Consider the following 18869-nt stretch of genomic DNA (forward strand, 5'->3'; position numbering starts at 1 on the left):
ATTATTTTTATTATTATTATTATTATTATTATTACCATTGTGGTTACTGGCATTTAACAGATCCCTTCAGTGATTTCAGTGTAACACAAATCTGTCTTCAGTGTAAAAAATAATTCAAAGCTAATATGAGAGCTACGCTTGAGGGATATTTCACAATAAGAAGTAATTTGAAGAGATTTCCACTTGATTTAATGGACATAAATCTGCACAATAATGTCTGGAAATTACAGAATCTTCCACCTGCTGTTTCCTCTGGACAAATGTACCATAAATATACTAATATATATACTATTTATATATACATCAAGTATTTGGAAAATGTGAACGTGGTATTTCTGCAAACAACACTTTTCGGCGCGTCGCTTTCCTTATAAGGCGAAATGGGCGGACCCGGATGTGACGTCGTGGGGTCAAAGGTACCTTTTTTTTCGTCCGCTCTTTTCCCCGCGTAGAAGTTGTGCTGCGCGACACGCAGCGCGCGCGAGCTAACCGGTTGCAGCTAGTCAACGCGAGCGCGCCGCGCGGCGCTTCCACGTCCCACGCGAGTTCTTCGACGCGCTTCAGTGATCCGGAGCGGCTCGGACGCGGGGTTTCGGCTCCTCGGGGAGTCCGACCGGAGCTCCGCTTAGCCGCCGATAGCATTCGGCATTCGCCAGGCTGCCAGAGGCCACACATCTGCGCCCTCCCGACGCTCCCTTGTCTTCGTTCGAGCTCCCCTCGGACACATCTGGATTCGGCGGAGGGACATCACAGATCCACGTAAGTCTCCCTGAGGTGAGTGACGTCTGCTGCTCGCGCTGTCCTGATCATGACGTCATCTCCATGTGAGAACCCCCCCCCCCCCCCCCCCACGGTGTAAATATCATCAAATACTCGTTTGCAAATATACGACCGAGGGAAACCTTCGTGACCCGCGTGTTTACAACGTGTGAATAAGTCACGAAAAGGCCGAATGTAGCAAAGCGGAAGCTAAAGAGCTCTGACATCACTGCTGGTGATGCACACCTGGGCGGACGGGAGGAGTAATGACGGTGACCACAGGACTGACGTCAGCCAGGTTTGGTCCTTCACATCCTGCAGGATGATTTGCAGGCGTCGCCTTTGGGTGAAGGGAAACCGTTAGGAGCGAAACGCTGCAGGCCGTCGGCGGTTTTGTTTATGTCGTGTTGCTTCCTTCCCCCGAGCTCTAACTCCTTCCTGCTCTGCGCGTCCTCCAGTCATCTCCATGGCGACGGCGGAGCCTCCGAGCAGCCTCCTTCCTCTGCTGGAGTCTCTGGAGGATGTCACCACCGACCAGGCCGAGCAGACGGACGCCTACCTCACCATCGCCAAGTACGTCCCGAGGTCCCCCGGGTGACGGCCCGAGGTCCCCCGGGTGACGGCCCGGGGTTCTCTGGGTGTGTGAGAGGCTGCGTTGCCTCACGTAATTCTTTTATTTCTCTCCCTCCAGTCGGCTCAGCGGAGATGAAGGCCGGCAGTTCCTTCCGGCCGTGGAGAGGCACTTTCCCCGTTTGGGTACAGCCATCTTGGTGAGTCCTTCTGGACATCCGCTGTGCACGTGGACATACAGGAATCCGTCCCATCGGCCATTTCTCTCTGTGATGCATAATTCCTCTGTGGTCTCCTGCTGCGTCCAGGCTCACATGAGCAGTCCGACCGCGGAGCTGAGCCAAGCGGCCCTGCAGGCTCTGGGGTTTTGCGTGTACCACGCTCGCGTTGTCTCCGGGGTCCCTGGTACGCTCGTTAACCCGTTCCAAAGCATTCCAATGTCTTCTCGTGTGACCCGAAGTGTCCTGCTGCTGCAGAGGGTGACGCCCTTTTTATGGGTTTCGCAGACACATTTGCGGCAGAGATCCTCTCGGCGCTTTGCTCCCTGGTGGTGAAGTCGGCGGATAAGAACACCTGCACCAGGGCGTTGTGGGTCATCTCCAAGCAGAGCTTCCCTGCAGATGTGGTCGGCCAAAAGGTGAACATCAGCCCAGGCTCATGTCCAGGGAAACGGGCCCGAGAACCAGGGGGTGAGGTGACCGGTGCGGCCGTGTTTATCCACAATGCTCCACTTCTCAGGCGGCGTCCATACTGGGAACACTGGAGAGCGTGTGGAGCAGAGGGGACGTCCAGTCCGCGGTGATGGAGCACGAGGCCTTAAACGTCGTCATCAGGTAAAGCGAGACGAGGCTTCTCGGGGTGGAGGTATTTCTATCGGCAGACGAGACGATGTTGCCAATGTGACATCCGGTGTCTTTTCTTTAATTCAAATATGATTTGACATTGAGTGGTAGAAAAGAGACGACGGAGACGTCCGAGCGGAACCGCTCACTGTGATATTAAGAGGTGGTTCTGTCACTGTGAAGAATGCTGGAGCAAGTCCCGGTCCAGATGGGCGAGGGAGCGCTGAGGTGGGCGAAGCTCGTCATCCCGCTGGTGGTGCACTCCGCCTCCAAGGTGCGGCTGCGGGCGGCGGCGGCCCTGGAGACGGGCATGCCCCTCCTCCTGGAGAAGCAGATGGAGGTGGCCGGCATCATCGAGCCCATGATGTCCACGGTGAGCGGCCCCGTGCGCTCTACGTGCGGCCGGGCTTCCTCGTGTTCAACACCCGCCGAGAGGAAAGGGAAACTCTTTATTTATTTATTTTTTTTCTCCACAGAAACTGATCCCAGAGCTGCGAAAGCTGTTTCTGGCCAAGAATGAAGCCAACGTCCTGAAGCTGTGGCCGTTATTCGTCAAACTGCTCGGGAAGGTAAAGTGTTTTTTTTGTGCTTTTTCTATATCGCGGCAAGCTGATTACAAACGCTTAGGTCTTTGATGGCTGGTAGAGCGCCGCGTGCGCAGGTTGACCCCCCCCCCCCACCTGAGGCCCTCGCTGCATCTTCTGCCACCTTCCCGACTCAGCTGCTGCACAGAGGAGGTCCTTTCATCAACAGTCTGCTGCACCTGGAGGAGCTCGGCTTCCGCAGCTCCTCTCCCGCCATCAAGAAGATCGCCTTCATCGCCTGGAAGAGCCTCATCGACAACTTCGCCCTGGATCCAGGTGAGCCGCCCCCCCCCCCCCCCCCCCCCCCCCCCACCCCCGCCCTTTCAGCCTCTTGTCCGTGTGGCTGAGCTCTAACTTGTCGCTCCTGAAGACATCCTGTGCAGCACCAAACGCGTGAAGCTGCTGATGCAGCCCCTCATGTCCATCAACGTGCGGACGGAGGTCCTGCTGCTCACCAAGGTGGAGGTCTGGTGGTACCTGGTGGTCCAACTCGGGCCCAACCTGGCCCCCAACTTTGATCAGGTCAGACGCTCTGTTATTCAGGGAGAAGAATATGGGTGTTACTCCTAAAGAGGCTTCTGCCCATATTGCGTATCTGTGGCTAAACGTGAGTGCTGTGAGACTCTCGGGTCTTCTGCGTCGCTGGTTTTATAACGTTCATCCTCCCGATGAACAACGTTTCTCATTTTTCGATTTGTCACCTTGCAGGTGTCGGTTCCACTGCTCCAGTGCACCATCGGCTCCGACCCCCCTCTGGTCCCCGGCACCTCGTCCAGAGCCGCCGGTCAGAACGGCTCCGTCGCACCCGGCACGCCGAAGACCGGTGCGCGACACACACACACACACACACACCCCGCCGACGTGCCCGCTCCCTCTGATGCGACTTCTTATTCTACCCCCCCCCTTCCCTCCTCCACACGGCAGGCTTCAACAGTTCGGCCAACACGTCTCGGATGAGCCTCAACTCCAGCGTCCAGATGGCCACCACCTTCCCCTCCATCCAGCTGCTGGGCCTGGAGATGTTGCTCCACTACTTCCTGGGACCGGAGGTCATCGCCGCGGCAGCCAAGGAAAAGCTCAGCCTGAGCCTGGGTGAGCGGCGCTCCTCCGCGTGTTGCTTCTCATGCCGAACGCCGATGTTCTCCCCATTTTGAGTGTAAAACGACCCGTCGCGTTTAACAACGAGAACCCGGAGCACCTCGTTGGAGTGAGCCGAGCGTTCTCCCGCAGCCAGCGAAGCCCTCCGACCTTCTCGCTATGGTTGTCTCTCCCGCGCAGAACCCTTGAACCACCCGCTCTTCTCTGGTACCTCCTCCTTCACCAAGCACGCCGCCGGGCTCACCGCCAACATCAGGGACGGGTTCACCAGCGTCGGCAGAGACGCTCCAGGTAAGTCGGGTGCGCTGGCGCTCCACAGGAACCGTAACCGGGCGCGGTTCTTGTGGGACCTCTTCTCACCCCTGCGTCCATGTGCCACTGATAATCTGCATGTCCGTGTGTCTCTCCTCGTCCGTCAGAAGCTCTTTTGGCCGTTTTGTGGAGCAGTCTTGTGCGGTTCGTCAACTTGGCGATGGAATCAGGTGAGCGCTCGTTTGTTCCGGCGAGTTGACCCGCGTTGACGCGCTGTGATTGTGGCGGCTCAGCAGTGCGGGGATCTTGTACAGTCGTGGTCCCCCGCCTCGTCGCTCCACATAGAGCACTCTGGATTGGGTCCCGGGGGCTCCGTCGTTTGGGACGAGGCGCCGATGAGACCCCCCGTCCTCGCCCCGCGCCCCGCCCACTCGCACTGTCACATCAGTTTAAGTCAGAGCGGTCCGATCCTCGTGGTGCGGGCCGCCGTGACGAGAGAAACAACTGAGGGGTTCGTCCCCGATGATGCCTTTAAAAAAAGAAAAAAAAAAAGAAAACATGTTTCTTTGCCTTTTGTTGTCGTTGTTGTCGTTGATGAGTTGACCCCGCCCCCTGCAGGCAGTAAGAAGGACCGCCACGGGGGCGACGTGCTGACGCTGATGCTTCGGGCTCTGCAGAGCATCGTCGTCTCAGACGCTCTGCCTGCAGACAAAGTGCTGGTGAGACCCCCGACGAGTGGCCTTCAGGAGCAGGACTCGCGTTGACTCCCGGTTTCTCTTCTCGTCGTCATGGTTTCAGTGAATCGCCGCCTGCTCCTGAGCCGCTCTTTTGAATTTGATTGTTCAGTTTCGGTTCTTCTTTGAGGCGCTCGTAATGGATGAATGCTGAATCTTCTCCCTCAGATCCTGTTTGAAGCCACAGTGAACGGGATTCCGCAGCGAGTCCTCGGCTCCGCCTCCTACCAAGTGGGCAAGATGGACGTGCTGAACGTGAGCGCCGACGTTCGGTATTTCAGGAAACCGGCCCACGACAACGATTATTGGCTAACGGCGGCGTTTTGTTCCTCCAGGGGACGCCGGCTCTCTTTCTCATCGTTCTCCTGTACGACAGCGGCTCGCTCTCCGCCTGCATGGAGGACGAGAGGTGGGTCCGTTTGATCCGTGCGCCCATTTTGGGAAGAGGAGACGCAGGGTTGCGTTTTTAGTTTTAATAAAAATTATTGCTTTTGATGAATGTTTGAATCTATTGCATCGTTACGTCGATTTACAAAGATGTGACGCAGCTGAATCAAATTTCCCGCCCCCTTCCCCTTCCTGCAGGTTCTTCCAGTGCCTTCAGACCCTGGTGGGCTGCGGCCTGTCGGGCCCCACCTCCCCGCTGGCGTTTGGCGAGGCGGTGCTGGGCGCCATCCGCCGCAGCGCCGCCTCCGTGCAGAAGAAGGAGCACCTGTGGAGGGCGTGGAGCGCCGTCGTCACCCCGCTCACCGACACCATCACGCAGGTGGGCGCAGAGATGCTGCTGCTCATTTGAATATTTTCTGCACCGCCGGTGTCTGTCGAAGCCTAAATGGACATTTCCGATCTTCGTCCTGTTTGACAGTCTAATGAGGTGAACCAAGGCGACGCTCTGGAGCACAACTTCAGCGCCGTGAACTCCGCCCTGCTGTTCCCCATCCAACACCTCCTACGCGGCACGCCGCTGCAGCAGGTCTCCCCTTCTCCGCCGCGGCCTCGCCTCGCCTTACCCGCGCCCCCCCAGAGGTCCCGCTTTAACCGCCGCTGTCGTTTCAGGCGGCCCAGAAGTCGATGCTGTCCTCGTGGGCCAAGCTGTACCGCGTGTTCGCCCGCTGCGCGGCGCTGGTGGTCACGGCCGAGGAGAACGTCTGCTGCGAGGAGCTGTGTGCCAAGATGGCGGCCGCGGTGGACGGGGACGCTTTGGTGGTGAGCGGATGGCAGGAAACGCCCCTAAAGGCAGCAATGGCCACATGTGGCGACATCTGGGATGCAAAGTGGAGAGCGATCAATTATTTGGGGGGAAAATGTGGAGATCTGAAGCTGCTGGATGGTTTTGACGTAAATATTTGATCTGTGAAGTAATTCATCCTCACACTTATGATGCGTATTCAGTGACATCTGGTAGAACATTGGCATTATTTTAAGGACTTTTCAAAAAACAGTTTGGTTGTTGCTCCGCCTTCATCGGGAAAACTGCTAATTACCGACGTCTGGAGGTTGAGTGACGCGAGATTTGTTTTGAATAAAACATTTTTTAAAATTCATCCCGAACATGACGGCTGCAGTTTAATTAATTCAAAACCAGCCTGCTTCAGCTCATCGATGCCGCGTGCTTCTGCTGCAGGTTCCTTCCACGCTGGATGCCGTCACCAGTATCCTGCACGTCATGGTGGAGTGTGTGGACTTCTCGCCGTTCACGCCTCAGTTTCAGCAGAAGCTGAAGTGTAAGAACTCGCCGTATTTCGGTCTCCACTCTCGGATGGATTCCAGCCGCTGATGCTTTGCTCCCCCCCCTCCCTCCTCCCCCTTTCTCCCCCCCTGCAGCTCCTCACACTCCAGTGAACTGGACGAGGAAGCGGAATAAGGTCCTGGGGAACCTGTCCACCTTCCGGTCCCTGCTCGTGCAGTGCCTGGAGGTCTACCTGGGGGGCCCCGGGGCGTCCTGCGAGGCCACGGGCCTGGCCCTGGTCTCCATCGTGTCGGCCCTCTTCACCAACCTGGCTCTCGCCAACACCGTGAGGGAGGCGCTCGCCTCGCTCGTCCCGCCGCTCGCCGCCTTCTACCAGCAAGCCGCCGGCGAGCCGCCCAAGTTCTCCTCGCAGCTCCTGGGAAAGGTGGGTGTGCGTCTCCTTGTCCGACGGGCCGCCGCGCGAGGCTTTTTTTGCTTTAAGGGTTAAAGGTCAACGGTCGGCTTCCCCTCGTTCAGCTGGAGAAGCTTCTCTGCGACGTCCTCGGCTGCCTGCAGAGCCGCTCGGCCGTGGCGTACGACGACGAGCTGCTGGCGCTGCTCTCTCCGCTGCTCGGCGCGGCGTTCGCTCACAGGAACAAGGCGCTGCGCTGCTCGGCCGCGCACTTCTGGAACGCCACCTTCGCCAACGCCGTCTGCCTCGCTTACCCCGAGGAGCTCAGGTGAGGCGGAAACGAGGGACGCTGCGGAGACGACGGATGTAAAAAATAGCAAACTTTACCTCTTTTTTTTTTTTAAATGTCCCCCGGTGTCCGTGCACAGGCCCGTGTTGAGCCACGTGAGGCAGAAGACGCCGATCATCCTTCCCGGCTTCGAGGCGGTCGGCGTTCCCGACGACCTCAGCGGACCGTACTCGGTGAGTTGCCGTCCGCCGCTGTGACCCCTCGACGTTCCCCCTCGCGGTCGCTAATCCTGGCCCACCCGGGGGTTCGTGTCTTCAGAGCGAGAGCTCCCAGCTGGAGACGAACCTCAGCGGCATGCCGGTGTCGTCCGCGGCGGCGAGGGACTCGCTGCTGAAACGGGCCGAGCCGAAGGCCCGCGGCGCCACGCCGGCCTCAAAGTCCGTTTCTGTGAGTTCCGAGTTCGGTTGAGGGGGGGCAGGGGGGGTTTAACGTGCGGAGGAGAACAACGAATGACGTGGCGTTCCTCCTCAACAGACCAAGCTGGACTTTGGCTCCCCGAGGCCTCCTGCCAGAGGAGCTCTGGAGGAGGAGGCCTCCGTTGACTTTGTGTTCATTCCTCCCGAGACGAAGGAGCGAGTTCTCACGGAGCACCAGAAGGAGGTGAAAAGGACTAAAAGGTTTGTTCGGCCTTTTTTATTTTGAGTCGAATGCATTGAAAGTGTCCTGGCGTGGAGCTGACGCGATCCTTGTCCCACAGGGTGGACATCCCCGTCATGTACAACAACCTGGACGCCTCTCTGGACACAACGGTTTTCACCCAGTTCACCCAGAGTCAGGAAGCGTCCCTGTGAGTCCCGGACCCGGCTGGATTCTTGTGCTCATCGTATAATGTAGCATCAGTGTAATAAAAGGTTGTTCCCACAGAGACAGACTGGCAACTGAAGACGCCGACGAGGAAACCAAAGAGGCTCCTGGCGAGGTAATGGACCCTCCCCCCCTAGTGAATAAAACCCCCTGTGGGTATTTCCTGCAGCGCTTTGACCCGGAGTTGCAGTCTCTGAAGGTTTTGGTCCCTTTGCAGGTTCCTCAGGAGGACTCAAAGGAGACTCCAGATTCCGGCGATCCAGCGGCAGTAGAGAAGATGCCAGCAGACCAGGAGCCGGTTATCCCGGGGTCAGCGGATGTTTCTGTGGAGGAGGACGCCAAGAGTGGCGATGGCGCAGACCCGGACCTCCGGTCTCCAGGCGGCGCGAGTCCTAACAACCTCTCCGGTTCCTCCGATTTGGTCTCGGGGACGCCCCAGAAACCCAACAGCCGCCGTCAGTCCTTCATCACCCTGGAGAAGTATGCGGAGGGGAAACCCGCCAGCCCCAGCAGCGCATCCACCTTCACCGGCACCCTCGGAAAGACCCCCAACAGCCGAGAGCGCTCCAGAACCAGCAGGAGCTCGTCCTCGCGGGCTTCCCAGGCGTCCGCCGGTCCCAGCTCTCAGGGTTCCTCGTCTTCCCAGGCAGACGACACGACCCCTCGGTGTCCTGTGAGCAGTGGCCTCGATTCCCCCGTGAGGCCCAAAGCCTCCAGGACCAAAGCGGAGCCGGTGAGGCTGACCGAGCGGCTGCCCAGTGACCCGACCGACGACGAGAACGTCATCCCGGACACGCAGGCTCGAACGGAGGCTTCCTCAGAGGAGATGAAGCCCTCAAGCCCGGAGGAGGAGGAATCTGACGCCACCCTGGACGACTCGCTGTCCTCTCAAGGGGAGCCGAGGCGGTCGGGACGCTGCCGAGTGCGACCGCAGCTGCCAGGAGAGGACGCCGGCGACCGCGCAGAGAAACGCCAGCCTCTGAAGAGGAGACGCTCTGGAGAGGAACCTAAAGGTGATCCCGCGGCGGCGAGCAGACGGAGCACGCGCAGCACGCAGGGCGCCGAGGAGGGCCGAGGCCGACGGAGAACAAGGTCTCAGACGGACAAGAGCGAGTCGTCCCAGACCAGCTCGCGGGGCAGATCCTCCAAGAAGATCAAGCTGTACAGCGTTTCCCAGGACCTTCTTCATGGGCCGGACCCCAAAGAGAGGAGCTCCAGGGGGCTCCAGCCCAGCGCAGCCGACAGCCAGTCACAGCGGAGCAAAGCCACGAGGGAGGCCGCGCAAGACGGGGAAGCGAAGCAAAAGGGTTCGCCTGGCGAGGAAGAGTCCAGTCAGGCCGCCCAACGTCCGCCGGTGGAAGAGGACAAGCTAGAAGACCCTCAAACGAGTGACAAATGCCAAGAGTCAGAGATGGTGCAACACACTGAAAAAGACGGCGATGAGGTGAAACGTTCTCAAACCGCCACTTCCCTCGAGTCCCAGGACGTCCAGATGGAGGAGCGGACGGACCCCGAGCAGACTCTGTGTGAGCTTTTAGAAAAGACCAGCCGGGATGAGCGAAGTTCTCCAGCTGACGAGGAGCCCGGCGGTGGAGCAAACAAAGGCGAGCCGAAAGCGAGCGACGGCACGGACGCCGCCGAAGTGATCACACCCTCGTCCGGCGGACCGGCCGTGCGTCGATCCAGAAGAAGCAAGGTCTCCTCCGAGGAAGCGGGCTCTGGAGACGGAGGGGACAACGGGGGCTCCGGTCCGCCGGAGGCCGGCGTGGCGGGTCGCACGAGGAGGAGCAGAGTACAGGAGGAGCCCTCGAGGCCGCGGCGCAGCTCGACTCCGCGCGGCGCTCCGTCATCGGCGGGTCCGGGCAGGTACCTGCGGACGTCCTCCCCAGCGTCCCCGGTCAGCAGTAAAGACTCCTCCGGGTCCGAATCCTCGGAGGTCAAAGAAAATCCCCCCGTGGCCAAAAAGAAGGGAAGGAAACCCCGAGCGTCTCTGCCCAGTCCGCTCGCTATTGAAGCCAAAGAGGTCGCAGGTTCGGACCCCCGAAGCAAAGGGAGCGCTTCACAGGCGCCTCAAGACTGGCTGGACTCTGAGAGTCTGAGGCAGGCCGAGGAGTCGCAGGCCGAGGAGTCGCAGGCCGAGGAGTCGCAGGCCGAGGAGTCGCAGGCCGAGGAGTCGCAGGCCGAGGAGTCGCAGGCCGAGGAGAAAGGGAAGGAGGAGTCGCAGGCCGAGGAGAAAGGGAAGGAGGAGTCGCAGGCCGAGGAGTCGCAGGCCGAGGAGTCGCAGGCCGAGGAGTCGCAGGCCGAGGAGTCGCAGGCCGAGGAGTCGCAGGCCGAGGAGTCGCAGGCCGAGGAGTCGCAGGCCGAGGAGTCGCAGGCCGAGGAGTCGCAGGCCGAGGAGTCGCAGGCCGAGGAGTCGCAGGCCGAGGAGAAAGGGAAGGAGGAGTCGCAGGCCGAGGAGAAAGGGAAGGAGGAGTCGCAGGCCGAGGAGTCGCAGGCCGAGGAGTCGCAGGCCGAGGAGTCGCAGGCCGAGGAGTCGCAGGCCGAGGAGTCGCAGGCCGAGGAGTCGCAGGCCGAGGAGTCGCAGGCCGAGGAGTCGCAGGCCGAGGAGTCGCAGGCCGAGGAGTCGCAGGCCGAGGAGTCGCAGGCCGAGGAGTCGCAGGCCGAGGAGAAAGGGAAGGAGGAGTCGCAGGCCGAGGAGAAAGGGAAGGAGGAGTCGCAGGCCGAGGAGAAAGGGAAGGAGGAGTCTCAGGCCGAGGAGAAAGGCGCCGAGGAGAAAGGCGCCGAGGAGTCTCAGGCCGAGGAGAAAGGCGCCGAGGAGTCTCAGGCCGAGGAGAAAGGCGCCGAGGAGAAAGGCGCCGAGGAGTCGTCCCAGACGGAGGACGAGGTTGATGACACGAAGCGGAGCGATTCGCCCGCCGTGTCGTCTCCCTCGGTGCAAAAGGTCTCCGTTGGCTCTCAACAGGACGGAGACGCGAGCAGCTCCCCGTCCGCTGGGGGGCTCGAGCCGGCCGGGATGTCTTCTGAAGCGACCCCGGACCCCTCCGTGTCTTCTGCTGAGGAGGCGCCTCCCAAGGGGACGATGGAGGCGCTGCGGGTCTCCGAGGAGAAAGGTGAAGGAGCGTCGGCGTCTGCGGACGGCGTAACCGAAACGGGGACGACGACGACCTCTGAGCCGCTGGAGGAGACCTCGGGGGAGACGCTGGGTGAGTGAACCTGTCCCCCACCGGGGAGAACGGTTTGAATGTATTTAACAAACAAAGTTACACCACAGCAGTCGAGTTCTGCAGAACTGATTATATATTTTGTATATTTTAATCCGCACGTCTCTTCTGTAAAGAATCATTTTGGACCTTTTAACGGTATTTGGACCCCCAACTTAGCTGCTGTCTCCTTTCTCCTTCGCCAGCCACGGCGCTGCTGGAGGGACGGCTCCCTGCGGACGAGGGGGGCGGCTCCGGGAACCAGACGCCCGACGCGGCGGCCGGAGAACGCGACCCTGGGGGCTGGCTGGCGTCCACCATGGAGGCGCTGGCGGTGGCGCCCCTGGAGCTCGCTCACTGCTCCCCGCAGCGGCTCTTTCAGCTCCACGCCAGCGTTGCGGAAACCCGACCGGGCGGTTCGGGTTGGACCCGCCGCGAGGCCCCCGTGGTCCCGCTGGAGGACGCGGCCGAGGACCGTCCCGTTGAGTTCTCGGAGGCCATCCAGGAGAAGCGGTCCAGCGGCGAGGGGACGAGCTCGGGCTCCCCGGCGAAGCAGAAGGACCTGGAGGCTCTGATGGCGGCAGACGTTGCAGGAAGCCCCAGCAGCGGCAGGACCCGAGGGACGTGGTCTCCTTCAGCCTCCCCATCAACCAGTATTCTTAAGAAGGCCCCAAAGAGACTGCAGGAGGAGGAGGAAGAGGAGGAGGAGGAGACTCCCTCCCCCCTCGTCAAAGTAAGTGACTCGTCCGATCTTGAAATCCCCGTTTTTAACCGCATGTGCTGCTGTCAAAGTCTCCATCTTCTCCTCTGCAGTCCAGACGCGTGTCTTTTGCTCATCCAATCCAACACCAGGAATTGGCGGACGACATCGACCGTCGCAGCCCGGCCTTCAGGACCAGCTCCCCCCGGGCGTCCCGGGGCAACGGCGTCCCGCAGCCGAAGGTACCGACCGGCCCGCCGCGCGTCTTTGGTTCCCATCGAGTGGTCCACTCGGGTTCTCAGGCGACTCTGTTCTGCTCCTCCATTCCAGTACGTGACCACGCCCACCAAAGGCCCGCTCGGCCCGAGTCCCAGAACGCTGCACAGCCCGGGACACAAGAGCTCCAAGAAGTGCCTGGTATGCATCCATTATCCTCACTGCAGTCTAAAAGCACAAAGGGAGGCCCGCGCTTGGGTTAGCAGGGCGGCTAGCAGGGCGGCTAGCAGGGCGGCTAGCAGGGCGGCTAGCAGGGCGGCTAGCAGGGCGGCTAGCAGGGCGGCTAGCAGGGCGGCTAGCAGGGCGGCATGGGTTATTTATGGAAGCAGAACAATAATAACTTTTATTTCTACAGCACCTTTCAAACCAAAGTGCTTAACAATACACGCACGAGTTATACAATCAAGCGGTTTATAATAAATGAGATCAAATCTGTCAAATATATAAATAAGACAGCTGGTACAAGTGACTCTTTAGAAGAGGACACTGAATTTGCAGGGAAGCGAGTCCCCCAGTTTAGGGGCACGTCCACCTTTAGTGACCAGTCGAGAGCAGCATTCTGTATCGTTTGTAGGCCAGAATAAAGTGCGTTGCAATGATCCAGCCTGGAGAAGATGACTCTCCTGGTCTGCAGGAGAATTGTCTCAGAATGGCACTGTCGTACTTTTATACTGTACGAACGTTGACGTAAACAAAAGACTTCATTTGTGTCTTTTCCTTAATTGGTCCAACTTTGTTAGTCCAAGTAATGTAAACCTTTTACTTGCTAAACATCCGCATGCAGGGATTTTCACTCCCGGCATAACAGGCCCGGTATCAGTTACCCACAATGCACCGCGGCCTGTGTCTCTTCCCTTGGTTAATGTGCTGCTAACCCAGTGTGGTCCAAACCGCTTTGTCACCCCAGATTTCCAAAATGATCCAAGAGCCGCGGCCCGTCTCCAGAGACAGCGTCTATCCGTCGCTGGCTGGCTGCTCTGCGCCCGTGGAGGCCGTGCTGCCTCAGATCTCCTCCAACATGTGGTGAGTGACGGGAGACTCTTTGACAAAAGCGCTCGTTAAGCAGCGACGTGACGGCGCCCGTCCGTCCGTCCTCTCAGGTCCCGAGGCTTCGGGCAGCTCGTTCGAGCCCGAAACATCAAAACGGTCGGCGACCTCAGCGCTCTGACTCCCAGCGAGATCAAGACGCTGCCCATCCGCTCCCCGAAGATCTCCAACGTCAAGAAGGCTCTCAGAAGTTACGAGCAGCAGGTACGCCGGGGCGCGGGGGGGGGGGGGGGGTTAGAGGGCTGCGGGCACAACGCATCCAGGTGAACGTGTCGGATTTGATGCCGTACCGTTTGTCTTGTAGCGTAAAGGACGAGGTGCTGAGGAGTTGAAGAGCTTCGATGAAAGGGAGACGACCTCGGAGCTGGTGGACACGACCTCTGACCTGGTGGAGCCCGGCGCTCCTCAAAACCAGGATGCGACCTCCGAGGCGCTGGGTGAGTGTAAACCTGGAGACGAATGGTGTGACTGCAATGATTTGGTTTAATACACCAGTTAACAGTGACTCTTTGAGGGGAAACACCCGTCTTCATCTTGTCTGATTCTGACAAAATGACCTTTTTAACTCTGAAGCTTCCGCGCTCGTCCGAGTCGCCGCAGTGAAACGCCACGTCGGTTGTAAACGCGCGCGCGTTCTCTTCCGTGGCTGTAAAAGAAGCCGCTTCTGACCTCAGCGCGTTCTGACACCCCGACTTCCCGTTTCCTTTTCCAGCAGAGGAGCTGCTGGAAGAACGGCTCCCTGCGGACGAGGGGCGGCGGGGCTCCGGGGATCGGACGCCCGGCGCGGCGGCCGGAGACCGCGGCCCTGCGGGGTGGCTGGCGTCGACGATGGGGGCCCTGGGGGCCCTGGAGCTCGCTCACTGCTCCCCTCAGCAGCTGGTTGAGCTCCACGGTCGGCTGGGCGGCGCCATGGGGCAGGTGGCCGTGGAGCTGCAGAGGCGCCTCAGCCAGAAAGAGGCGGGACCACAGAGAGGCTCCGCCTCCGAAGCATCAGACACTCCAGTGTTAAAAGACCCATAAGAAGACGAGGCGCCTGCACAGCCCGTCTGCGTTTTACTCATTTGTGTTTTTAAATTTTTCAATAAAAGACCTCTTAAATTTTTTCTGCGCTTCTTGATTGTTTTTCGTGACGGACCAGAGGAGGAAATGATGATGAAGCATTTTTGAACAAATGTTTTTCATTGTCTGTTTCAATGTATCAGTCTCTGAAATCTTGGGACTTTCAGTTCAATCACGATATAGAATCAGACCAGAAGCTCAAATATTTAGGAATCCTTGTTTTGCTGTAAAAAACGTTCAAAAGTAAAACTATAAAAGGATCTAAAAAAAAGATTCCACTTCACTTAAGTGTTATTTCCTGGTTCTGAGGGCTCTAAAATCTGTTGATGGTGCAGGCAGACAGAAGTGCGCCTGTAGGTAAACCTCTGAGCGCCTCGCTCCATTAGTCTGTGAGGGCCTTGGACCGGAGCCCAGGATGAAGAAGGACCGTAATCATAACGCGACGGGAGGTTCTTCCCCTCCTGATGCGCCGCCTCCTCTTTGGCTCCGCAGGTCTCTAATTATCTGATTATTCCTGCGCGCCGCTGCCAGAGGCTGCGTTGCATCTCCACGCTTTATTAAGTCGGGACTCAGCAGATCCTCCAGAGAGAGAAACGTCTCCACTGCAGGACGGGAGGCGGCACGCAGAGGAGGTAAGAGAGCGCGCGCACACACACACACACGTTTATCGATTGTGATGCACATCTTCACAAGTTTCATGTGTATTTTGTGGCAGATTTTAAAACATTTCTTAGAACCTTATTTCTGTAATGAATTTAGTTATTGAACCTCACAATTTAGTGAGATTTCTTTGCTTAAATGTGTTTATTTTGCTGCACTCTGATGGTACAATGAAAGATGAAACGCCCGATCCACGAGGGGGGTCAAGCTCAGCAGGAAATGAATGAATCTGATTTAGGGTGTTGAAGGGGGGGGGGCGGGGCCTCCGATCACATCTTTGGACAAAATGTACTTTTCCTTTTTTCCTCATTATGTGAAGTTCAGTTTGCTTTTTCTCGTCGTTGCTGCAGGAGAAGAGATGCTGACTCAGCTGGTTTTGGGATGGACTGCCTTGCTCAGCAGCCTGCGGCAGCCGGCTGTTGACACGAGTGAGTACAAACATGAGCCAGAGGCAACCAGACAGGCACAGGGATTTTATGTGTGTGTGTCCTTATGTGTGTGTGTGTTTGTAGGATTTCTATCCGGCAGGGGGTCCTTTCCAAAATGTGAAGTCTTCCCTCCTCCGCCCCCCCCACCGCCTGCGTTTCCTTCAGTCCGACAGGAAGCAGCGCTGATGGTGATGACACACACACACACACACACACACACACACACACACACACGTGTATGAAGGGTGCGTTCACGTGGACTCAGTTGAAGCCTGTTTGTAGAATCAATCAATAAAGCACAGTGTGTGTTTTTTACCTCCTGAGAAAAGACCACTTTCTGCAGCCAGAGTCTTAAATAAATGCGTTCAAACTGAATCCTGCTGCTTTACATTCGACCCCCCAGCTTGATGTGACCGAACACATCACAGGAGCCAAAGGGGAGAAGGTATGTCACACCTCGGTTATCAATTCTGCTTCTTTATGGGACCACAAATGAATCAATTAGTTATTAAATCAAGTATCTGTGCTGTAATGTAGCACCTCACCCTCCTTCAATGTTATTAGAACCAATAAAAGCATTAATATTTCTTATGTTTAAAGGGCTGCAGAGGACCCAGAGGAGCCAAGGTGCAGTGTACCACACACACACACACACACACACACACACACACTCTTCCTGCATGTCTGAGCACTGAGCTCTTCTCTACAACAGAAAGAAAGGTCCTTGTGTGTGTTTTAGGGGAAGCCCGGTGTGACCGGTCCAGAGGCAGAACCTGGAGCACAGGGACCCATGGGAGAGCCGGGTCAAAAGGTCACAGGAAGTCCACCAAACCGCCACTGAAACAACCACATGAGGGACAACAAATGAGTTGTAGACTGTTTCCCATGTGCATCTATTGAGGAAAAATATACGAAAATTGAGTTTTCTCACCTTTTGAAACACCGAGTTTATTCAAACAACAAATAATCCATCCAAGTCACATTTGAGTAATGAGATCCTCTGGCGTAAATGCATTTACACAACGCGACTCTCTGCTGTTGTCCACAGGGGGACAAGGGGGGCCGAGGCTGGAGGGGCCTTTGTGGAGACGTAGGAACGGCCGGGCTGATAAAGGTACGCCGTGGCTTCTGCCGCGAGGAATCGCCGATACAAGTAGACACACGAGCTGTTTTACTCCTGCAGCTGGTACAACGCGTGACTTAATCGAGGGTTCTTTTTTAACTTTGCTCAGATGATGGTTTAACGGTGTGTCTTCACAGGGCAGCAAGGGGCTTCGGGGATTCAGAGTGAGTGACAGCCGCGCTTCCTTTTCGCCGGCTCTTTCTAAAGAGCGTCACTGGCGGTGAACTGCTTCATTTTGTCTCCCTCCACCAGGGGGATAAAGGCGTGAGAGGAAACACCGGACCCGGCGGCCAGAAGGTGAGAGGAGGAAAGAGATGTGTATATATATTAAAAGCTGGCGAGGTGATGGATACGAATGACTGAACCAGTTTGCTCTCCGGGCCCTTCAGGGCGAGGGGGGCGGGGCCGCGGCGCCAGGCCAGAAGGTAGACGACCGGGCCGACGTCTTCCGGGCGCCCCAAAGAATAAAAGTCAGCGTGAGAGTAAAGCCTCTTCTGTGCTGTGGCGTTCCAGGGCGATCCGGGCCGGTGGGGAGACGCAGGGCCGCGGGGCGAACAAGGACCAAGAGGAGAGCCTGGCGGCAGAGGAACGCCGGTCGGCATGAACCGCTTCGCAAACCAACGCTTGCTGCTGTTGTCTTTTTAGGAATAAAGAATTCACAGCCATTCGCCCCCCTCCCTCACGCTGTTGATCATGCAGTGAGACCAATGACTTGTGTGCAGGGGTTGGAGGGATCTGGTGGACCTGCAGGAGGGCCGGGGCACCCCGGTCCCGCGGGGCTCTCGGGTCCCACCGGAGAGCCTGGACTACCTGGACAAGGTGCGTGACAGCAGGAAGGTCTCAGATGAACTAGAGATACAAACAAGGCTCCTGACTCTACATCCACGTGAGAGAAAGGTCTCATGTGGGACCATAAAGGCCACGCAGGCACGTTTATATATCGCGAATATGGACTGAATTCAGCCAGCGGGCTTTTAAAAGGAGTAAAAAGATGAAATCAGAATCAATTAGTTAGCAGGAATTTTATTTCTTTTTAAAGGAGAAACGCACAGCAACAGCGTGTTAAATACGGAACCAATGATAATAATGATAAATGGTGTTGTAGTGTTCGTCCTTGCAGGCCTGCAGGGACACACGGGACGCCGAGGTCCTTCAGCAAAATGCAGCTGTTCACTGGTTAGAACCCCAGAGCCAACGGTCCAGACGGTCAGTAAAACACACACACACACACACACACACACACACACACACACACTTTAGTGTCCCTGGAAGAAGTATACTTTGACTGAACTGAAAAATGTCATGGAAAAAATAGTCAATAAATATTGGGGCGAAAACTGTGGGCAGAAAATGTCAAAAACTGTCATGGAAAAAGTCCAATAATATATTGAATTAAAAAAAACTAATTTTTTTGAAAAAAGTCGATACATATGAAATCAAATATTAGGTCGAAAATAACATTTTATAATTATAATGGCTGCCTCCTGAAGGTGTAAACATTCCTCATACGCTCCCCGCGTAAAAACCGCCCTGCATCCTTCCGCCTCCAGATCTTCGTCGCTGGCGGGGAGCGGCAGATGAGGAGGCTGCGGGCGGAGAATGTGATGGTGCTGCGGACCGACAGGGGAGCTCTCTACATCTACTCCGACTCCCAGTGGATCAGCGTGCTGGTAAGAAGCCGCCCCGCCCACAACAGGGAAGGCGTGGTTATGGCCGACGCGGTGACTTCATCCCTTCTCTGTTTCGGTCCAGGAGGACCGCGGGCGTTGACCCCCCCCCCCCCGCTGACCTCTCCACCCGCACGGCACCGGTGGAGCTGCGGTCAGGATGGAGGATAATAAGACCAGTGCGCTGATGTGCCACTTGAATAAATGACGTCCTGTCCTTAGTGAGTCTGTTAGTATTTATTTATACATTTCAGAGTCTCCTTCCAGCCGGTTCCTAATCTAGAATGTATTTATCATCTACGGTATCTCAGTACACGCTGCTGCTTCTGTAGTAACCAAACTCCTGCAGAAAGATGAATTAAAAAAAACAGATTTATGACGTACTGTAAATGTCCTTAAGTCATAGTACGACAAACACACCCGGTGGCATTTTCCACTAACAAATACATACTTTGTGTACTACACTGACCTTTCTGTAGTATGAATGTTTTAATGAGTATGTCATAGTGTACTGGAACGTTTTCATGACGGTATACCTGCTGCGCTACGTTACCATGACGATGGGATGTAACCTGTATGTGAGCAGTGCTCTGTGGAGCTGCAGGTATCATTAGAAATACAAATGTGACCACACTT

At 57.0% G+C, this 18869-nt stretch overlaps 2 protein-coding genes across 7 annotated transcripts; both read left to right on the forward strand.

Annotated features, from left to right (window-relative positions):
- The first annotated feature begins 374 nt into the window (after positions 1-374).
- On the forward strand, positions 375-14399 carry rif1 (replication timing regulatory factor 1). 6 transcript variants are annotated; one of them, XM_078090559.1, is made up of 37 exons: positions 375-774; positions 1218-1332; positions 1451-1529; positions 1638-1734; positions 1836-1966; positions 2068-2162; positions 2355-2544; positions 2648-2740; positions 2893-3031; positions 3126-3277; positions 3464-3578; positions 3680-3847; positions 4034-4144; positions 4273-4335; positions 4724-4824; positions 5008-5094; positions 5175-5248; positions 5425-5605; positions 5705-5812; positions 5896-6045; positions 6464-6563; positions 6664-6953; positions 7046-7248; positions 7349-7442; positions 7528-7656; positions 7744-7886; positions 7967-8056; positions 8134-8188; positions 8291-10880; positions 10926-11276; positions 11480-12006; positions 12087-12215; positions 12304-12390; positions 13157-13272; positions 13350-13500; positions 13601-13733; positions 14009-14399. In XM_078090559.1, the coding sequence occupies exons 2-37, from the start codon at positions 1226-1228 to the stop codon at positions 14314-14316; spliced, it is 7737 nt and encodes a 2578-aa protein (XP_077946685.1). In that variant the 5' UTR covers positions 375-774; positions 1218-1225; the 3' UTR covers positions 14317-14399. The 6 variants fall into 6 exon arrangements, with proteins under 6 accessions (XP_077946685.1, XP_077946684.1, XP_077946681.1 ...); XM_078090558.1 differs by having other exon boundaries at positions 8291-10852; positions 10898-11276; XM_078090555.1 differs by having other exon boundaries at positions 8291-11276.
- A 466-nt stretch (positions 14400-14865) lies between these two features.
- LOC120834323 (uncharacterized) lies at positions 14866-18454 on the forward strand. The gene is made up of 15 exons (XM_078090580.1): positions 14866-14987; positions 15366-15443; positions 15528-15631; positions 15847-15888; positions 16044-16070; positions 16183-16254; positions 16492-16557; positions 16704-16730; positions 16819-16863; positions 16956-16991; positions 17080-17160; positions 17289-17385; positions 17672-17772; positions 18117-18236; positions 18319-18454. The coding sequence occupies exons 2-15, from the start codon at positions 15374-15376 to the stop codon at positions 18334-18336; spliced, it is 906 nt and encodes a 301-aa protein (XP_077946706.1). The 5' UTR covers positions 14866-14987; positions 15366-15373; the 3' UTR covers positions 18337-18454.
- Positions 18455-18869: the final 415 nt, after the last annotated feature.

This window comes from Gasterosteus aculeatus, chromosome 16 (assembly GCF_964276395.1).
Source record: "Gasterosteus aculeatus chromosome 16, fGasAcu3.hap1.1, whole genome shotgun sequence".
Taxonomy (NCBI): domain Eukaryota; kingdom Metazoa; phylum Chordata; class Actinopteri; order Perciformes; family Gasterosteidae; genus Gasterosteus; species Gasterosteus aculeatus.